Raw genomic sequence first — 7,752 nt, 5'->3', positions numbered from 1 at the left:
GAGGTCATTTTGCAGGGCTCTGGCAGTGCTCCTCCTGCTCCTCCTTGCATAAAGGCGGAGGTAGCGGTCCTGCTGCTGGGTTGTTGCCCTCCTACGGCCTCCTCCACATCTCCTGATGTACTGGCCTGTCTCCTGGTAGCGCCTCCATGCTCTGGACACTTCGCTGACAGACACAACAAACCTTCTTGCCTCAGCTCGCATTGATGTGCCATCCTGGATGAGCTGCACTACCTGATCCACTTGTGTGGGTTGTAGACTCCGTCTCATGCTACCACTAGACTGAAAGCACCGCCAGCATTCAAAAGTGACCAAAACATCAGCCAGGAAGCATAGGAACTGAGAAGTGGTCTGTGGTCACCACCTGCAGAACCACTCCTTTATTGAGGGTGTCTTGCTAATTGCCTATAATTTCCACCTGTTGTCTATTCCATTTGCACAACAGCATGTGAAATGTATTGTCAATCAGTGTTGCTTCCTAAGTGGACAGTTTGATTTCACAGAAGTGTGATTGACTTGGAGTTACATTGTGTTGTTTAAGTGTTCCCTTTATTTTTTTGAGCAGTGTAATATAATAGTAGGTTTAGAAGACAAAAATGGGCTGGCTCAAAAACAAGTGATCATCAGAAATATACAGGCATTTATTTACAGATATATATGCATTTGCATAGACAAAGTTAAAATATGTATTGTGGTAAACAGATTTGGAAAATTATTTAAATGCATAATTTAGCAGAGATATTTCCACTTGACAGTATTAAAGTTTACAAGTTGTTTATAAATATATATATGTATTATTACTTTAAACCAACCTGAAGCTTGAGGGGTTGGCAGGGAAGAGGGGGCATCAACATCATCATTATTATCATTATCAACATCATCCTTATTTTCAGCACTATTATCATTATCAACATCACAACAATTGTTGGTTCTTTATCAAGTCATGTAAAACGTTCATCATACAAGTCATCATAAGCATGAGTACAAATATTGGTTTGAACATGCATCATCTCAGTACTGTAATGTGAGTCCTTGATGCTAATCTGGATATCTTACTGATGCTCTGCTGACCGCTCTCTGTCTGAATACAGTGTGAACACAACCCAACCCAACCCCGACCCCTGACCCTGACCTGAGTTCCAAACAGACCACTCCCACTGCAATTTTTATACAGTTAAGTACATGCTGGATTACACACAATATTTTTGCAATGAAGAATTACTCTCGTCTTATAAATCACCCCAATCAAGGCCCTTGGAGGTGATAGGAGACTGTGGCCCCCGGAAGCCTTCCTTACTGTAGCAATATACTATCACTAACATGACCTAACTAATGGTTCAAATCACTGTCTGAGACCACATGGGCTTCGTCAGGCCCCAGTCCCCTGTCTGTTTCCATGGTCTCCTGAGGAACAGTAGGAGTATTTGGGCTCATCTGTAGTGGCTTCACCTAAGGGTTAATTAAAACTGTAAAGAAAATCAAGAAAGGAACGAACAAAAACACATAGAATGCAGAAGATAGAAACATTAGGATTGAAAACAATTCGTCAGAACAGCTGAGGATCAACCTGTAACTGAACCAAGGGTCTCCTACACTTTAGTCTGACGCTAGATCATCACCCTACATGCAGGGAGGAGAACGGGCACCTATAGTGAGGTCCTAATATAAAATCGGGCCCCATCCTTTACCTTATCACATTAGCCACGTGCTCCTCCCTACAGCAGGAGACCTGATAGACCGGTCTCATGCCCTCAGCGTTCTGTCTCTGTATCCATAACACCACGTATCCAGCCATCCTTCAATACATCCACCCACACAAAAATCAGGATGTATACATCCGACTCCATCTCTCTCCACCTAGTAAAACATCAACTCATTCTGAAGCTTCATTTGACATGTCAACAACAAACCAGTGTATATGAGAGAGATGGAATGGGAAAGATACAGTATCTCTTTGTTTGCACACATATTTCTATATATTTAGTCATAACATTAATTAATACAAATAGACATTATGTTGAAATATACATTAATATGAACATAGTGAACGAGTAAATCAGCTCCCTTCATACCTTCCCACAGATTTTTTTTATGGAAATGTCCCAGTGAAGGCAAGACACTACAGATGAAACATCTTTGGATTCGGTGAGCACACGCTGTCAAAAGCTTTTTTCTGTGGGAAGAGCATTAGTAACGCTTGACCTTTAGAATAGAGGAGGGCATTCTGCAGCATCAACACTCCAGGGATATAGAAGGGACTTTCCTGAGTTTTCTTAAAATTATATGTAAATGTATAAACTTGGACAGCTTCTATAAGGACAAGTGTAATCTCTTTCACTTTTCACCCTCCTAAACATCACTCATTCTCCTCTCTTTCCACATGCACACTCCTTCTCTCACTTTCAAATCATTCTCTCTACTGTCTCTGGTGGGATGTTGACCGTTAGAACCTGGGACTGCATGTAAGTTCATCCTTACTGCATCATAGTCATATACAATCTTAATTGTATCCTTTTGTCCATTATAAGCTAAATGAATAAACAATAAAGAAATATAAACATGTTCCCCATCCCGGACCCTGCACCTCCTCCAGTTCTGAAAAGATACCTTCCTGCTTTGACTAGCAGGTGGAACATTAAGGAGAAGTGTGTTTTGTTTTGTTCGGAGATGAGAGTAGCACTGTAGCAGTGAAGCAGTGAGCCAGACAGACAGACTGGTTTGTAGTAGTTTAGAGGGACATGCTGGAGTCACAGGGTGGGGGTTATTGAAGGGTTAAGTTGTCAGGTGTAAGAGGGATGGGGGAAGGTCACCCCTCTCTTGGGAGTAGATTCAGTTGGGTCTTCTAAAAGGTTTGTTCGGGGATCACCGTGTTGAACGGATGGTCCCACAATGTGGTGCTGATTCCAAACCCTGCAGAGGGAAACATGTCATCAGTGAGCAGACCGAGTCATAAGGTATAATAGATATAAGAACCATACGCTGAACTGCAGAGAATTACAGAGACGTATGAAGAGTCTGAGGTCATATACTTCACATTCTATGTCCCTCATTCTCTTCATTAGAAGTTACTAGGCCAACAGAAGTATGGTGATGCAAAGAGACTATTCTGGTCCTCCTTACCTGCTCTTTGGTGCTCAAAGTGGTGCTTGACGTGGTATGCCTTGAGGCTGTACAGGTAGGTGTTTCTCTGAGGGGAGCCGTAGTGAAGGTAGTAGTGGGTCATGTCGTACACCACGTACCCAAACAGCCCCCCCACAAACAGGGACACCCCCAGGGTCTCAGGGAAGGCCTTGGTTAGCAGCAGGTAGAAGCTGCCTACTACCACTGAGGCCAGGCCAGGAGGAAAGACCAGGCGGGAGCCATCGTAGGGTGACTGAAGGGAGGAAACAGCAGGATTAAACATGGTGTTAGTTCAGGAGCAGATAGACTTTGACTTGTTACTGAAAAAGTTGGTTTTATCAGTTATGCATATGGCTTGGCCTAGATTTGGAACAAAAATGATATCCTCCTGCAGTTTCCCAAGTTTCTGAATTCCAAATTAATCATAAACCAAAGAGGCATTAAACACATGTAGGTACTTATCCGTAAAAAAAAAAGACATTAACATTTAGTTCCAGAGTATCATACACTCTTCTGTGTATGTCCGTATCTCACCTTATGATGCTGTCCGTGCAGCAGGAAGTGAATGGTGATGAGGTAATAGTTGTGGGCGGGCGGGCGCATGTGGAAGACGAAGCGATGGATGCAATATTCGATGAAGGTCCACATGACCATTCCCATTATGAAGATGAGGGGAAAGCTGTACTTGTGCACCAAGACGGAGTAGTCTGGAGAGGGAGGTGGTGGGACAGATACAGGATATAGATATCTACTAGACTGTACATGGGGAAATGCATGTATTGGCTGACTGGCGAGAGAGAGAGAGAGAGAGAGAGAGAGAGAGAGAGAGAGAGAGAAAGACAGAGATATGATTGGGTCTGTTACCTGTGCTGGCGAACAGTCTGGTTGTCTCCAGTGCCAAGGTGGTATAGCAGTACCAGCTGAGATAGAACACCAGTGGCATCCACACAGCAGGGACCATGTACCTACACACAGACAATCAAATGACTTATTTAAACCCAAGCTTTTCTTTCTGGGATAAGTGCATTTCTACACTGTATGGGCCGATTTCTCGGACAGAGATTAAGCCAAGTCTGGGACAAAAAGTATGTTTAATAGAGTCTCCATTGAAATAGCCTTTTAGTTCAGGACTAGGCTTAATCTGTGTCTGGAAAACCGTCCCGAAGTGTACGTTCTTCTCTCTTACCAGGACGTTTTAGTGCTGGCCTCTAGAAACTCGTTCCCGAACAGGCGAATGGGCCGGTCCACAGGCTGGTGCACCCAGGTGTCATATTTCTCTCCAAGGTGGCCCACCTGCCAGGCCAGGGGCTTCCGCCAGTCCACCAGGTCCTGCAGGAATAGCAGGGGAGCCACGGCTCAACTTACAACACAGTACAGTAGCTTAAGGCTTACAGCACACAACACAACAGTACAATACATACATACAGCATCATACAATACAAGGTGATTCTAATGTTTTAGAACCCCATTAGCACCACTTCTGCCTAAAAGCTTGAATTGTTAAACTACATCTTTTTCATGGAGAATCGAAATCCAATGGAAATTGGACTCGATAACTTATTTCAGTCATAACTTTATGTGACAGTGAGATCACTTTGTCTTGGCCCTTCTGACTGATGGTGTTCTGTCCAGCAGGTGGCGGTAGAGAGACTGAGACAGATGTCCACGGGAAAGTCTCCACCACACCAGACCCAGGAAGTAGAGGTGTTATGCAACTCCCTGATAAACGCATGATCCAATCTCTGTGAAGGATCTGCAGATCATATATCTGTCCATACCCTTTACTAAACGTCTCCTTTAACCGTTAACGTGACCTTGGATAGAGACCAGGCAGACTGAGATGGGCTTGTTCTTAGAGTCATGGTCTCCTCTGCACTGTAATAAATTATAGGGTGGGTCAGGTTTATATAGACTGCTTGAAATATATATTTACTATACTGCCCTACCAAGCAAAAAGGCAGTAACTGTTCATAGCGTGGAACTGAGAAAAAATTATTGTATTTACTTTATGCAGTTACTGCTAACATGAACCCCACTTTCTCCAAAACACAATACCAGGCAGGATACTTGTCCACATGATTAAGCATGTATTTAATGTAGCAAAAATTACCAGTTACAAATTAGCAGTTACTTCCTTTTTGCTTGGTAGGGCAGTATAGTAGACAAGTTTGGATCAATTTAGAGAAAGAAAAATGTAAACAAACCATTCATTGAGGACATCGATTGTCTTTGGGTAGGAGGTTAAAAGTGAGGAATGGGGTTTCAGTCAGGTATGTGTTGAAAAGCAAACAAACAGGTCAATAATATAACAATGAGTGACAAAAGTGTCATGGTATTCAGGCCACAGATTCCTCCACTGTGTAAGTATGTAGGGCTGAATGAGCCAAGAGAAGAGACGCTGCACTAGGTACGTAACAAGCAATGGCAAGCATCATGCCATCGCTCAACGCATCACAATGACAAACACACACAGCTGGCCTTGGCCGCCCCTGTTGCAAAGTAAAGGTGACTCGCTGCTATTCACTAGCTAATCAAAAACATTCCTACGGCCTGAGAAATACCTGTTCTGTTAGTGAGAACAAAGGAATCTCTCCCTGCATACCGTACCCTGTATATCTATACTGAACACAGATAAACCTTCCACATATCTTCATATCTACTACAAACGGTCATAAGCTATGATTATGAATGCCCCGAAGCAGCTCCCCCATGGTCTTCAATAATTTGCTGTGAAAACGGGTGGGCACACAATTTTTAGCAAAGCCGGGTGAATGACTGTGCGTGGTCACGTCTCCATCTTTCCCAACTCTCTCCCTCTATGTGTGCGTTTGTAAATTCACTGTGGAGTGCCAGAGAATGCTCAGAGTGTGCTCTGGGCATTCGTAAATTTAGAGCGTTTCGCTCTCGTGGGGTTCAGAGCCCACACTGGGCTCTCTGGCCGAGGAGTAGGGTTGATCCAAGCGTTCTGACCTCACAACGGCAGTCAAGCACCCAAGCTAACTGGCTAAAGTTATCCATTCTGCTAGCTACTTCCAGACATACATGAGAGAACACCTCACTCTGACCATTTTTCTCACCCTAGCAGAGCTGGTTAGGCTGTTTTCATGTTATCCAGAGCATTTTGTGACTATTACTTTGCTGCTGGCAACAATTTAATTAATCTTTTTAGCCCGATGTTTAACTGACACCGGACATATTCCACGGGTGTTGAGCATTCGGAAATTCATCAGTTATTCAGATGAGTGCTCTGAAATCAGAGTAGATAGCCAGAGTGAATTTACGAACGCACCCTATGTGTCAATGCAGCAGTGTACTGTAGCTTACAGGCCACAGTCAGAGCAGCAAGAGCGTTGAACTCAAGGGCCTTGGACCAGACACATTGATGTTGCACAACCCTGGCTGCCTGCTACCCTGCCTGTGTAACCGATGTGAAATGGCTAGCTAGTTATCTGGGTGCGCGCTAATAGCGTTTCAATCGGTGACGTCACTCGCTCTGAGACCTTGAAGTAGTTGTTCCCCTTACTCTGCAAGGGCCGCGGCTATTGTGGAGCGATGGGTAACGATGCTTCGAGGGTGGAGACATAATTTCCAGTGTTGGGCCAATTACGACCCAGTACGGCTCTGGGATCTGAGCTCAACTCTGACTTGTAGTTGAACCCCATAACCAACCCCTGATATGATCACCAGTCACTTCCTGCCTGGCTGAAAGCCTGCAGTGGTTGGGTTTTGATGTTCAGCCTGATCAAAGAGGGAAGTCCAGAGGACCCTGCGGGCATCCTCTAAATCAGTGGTTCTTAACCAGGGGTACTTGAGAGGACTCATGAGACCATAGGCCTACTGGTAAAATGCACGAGGGGGTACTTCAGGGGTTGTCCGGCCAGAGCTAAATTCAATTGGTGGTACAGTAACCCAAAAAGGAAACACTGCTCTAGATCTTTCTTACTCTTTTCTTCTTCCAGTTTTCTTTCTGATTCTCTCTCTCCCCTTATTTTTCTCTCACCGTGTCTAGGTCGACTTGACTGCATTTGCTGAGGGGTGAAGGCTCCTCGTCCACAGTGTGCTCCTGGGTCTTCCTCCTCTCCCTCACTGTCTGTGGAACGGGAGACAAAGGTTGTGAGCTGCAATTCAAAATGCGAACATGGCAGGATGTCCATTAAGGCACTCACGCACACTGACACTCCCAACACACGCACAAACACTCACTTCATCATTTGCTCACACACACATAATACGCACATACATTTATACAGACTCTATACACACCACGTACACTCACTCACATATAAGGCCAACAGACGGTTAAATAGCTATCACTAGCACCTTATAGGCTGCTTCCCTATATACATATTCTTCAAATCCCTGGCCACTTCAATAATCGGAATAATAGTCGCTTTAATAATGTTTATATATTTTGCATTACTCATCTCATATGTATATACTGTATTCTATTCTAGTCTATGCCTCGTCCAAATATTTATATATTCTTAATTCCATTCCTTTACTTCAAATGTGTGTGTATTGTTGTGAAATTGTTAGATATTACTTGTTAGATATTACTGCACTGTTGGAGCTAGAACCAAAGCATTTCGCTACACCCGCAATTACATCTGCTAAACATGTGTATGTGACCAATAT

The 7,752-nt window shown here is 43.9% G+C and overlaps 1 protein-coding gene across 1 annotated transcript in view; it reads right to left on the bottom strand.

The window, feature by feature from the left end:
- Nucleotides 1-527: 527 nt before the first annotated feature.
- Nucleotides 528-7,752, bottom strand: part of LOC109867610 (fatty acid 2-hydroxylase) — a 29,225-nt gene continuing 22,000 nt past the window's right edge. Inside the window, exons 2-7 of the mRNA XM_020456856.2 lie at nt 7,118-7,207; nt 4,304-4,446; nt 3,982-4,082; nt 3,652-3,824; nt 3,118-3,370; nt 528-2,907 (exon numbers count right to left, since the gene is read on the bottom strand). Coding sequence (XP_020312445.1) covers nt 2,840-2,907; nt 3,118-3,370; nt 3,652-3,824; nt 3,982-4,082; nt 4,304-4,446; nt 7,118-7,207 — 828 coding nt within the window. The 3' untranslated portion in view covers nt 528-2,839. The remainder of the gene's footprint in view (nt 2,908-3,117; nt 3,371-3,651; nt 3,825-3,981; nt 4,083-4,303; nt 4,447-7,117; nt 7,208-7,752) is intronic.

Source organism: Oncorhynchus kisutch, linkage group LG22 (assembly GCF_002021735.2).
Source record: "Oncorhynchus kisutch isolate 150728-3 linkage group LG22, Okis_V2, whole genome shotgun sequence".
In the NCBI taxonomy this organism is placed as follows: domain Eukaryota; kingdom Metazoa; phylum Chordata; class Actinopteri; order Salmoniformes; family Salmonidae; genus Oncorhynchus; species Oncorhynchus kisutch.
The sequence above is the reverse complement of the archived record's forward strand: the minus strand, read 5'-3'. Positions and strand labels throughout refer to the sequence as shown.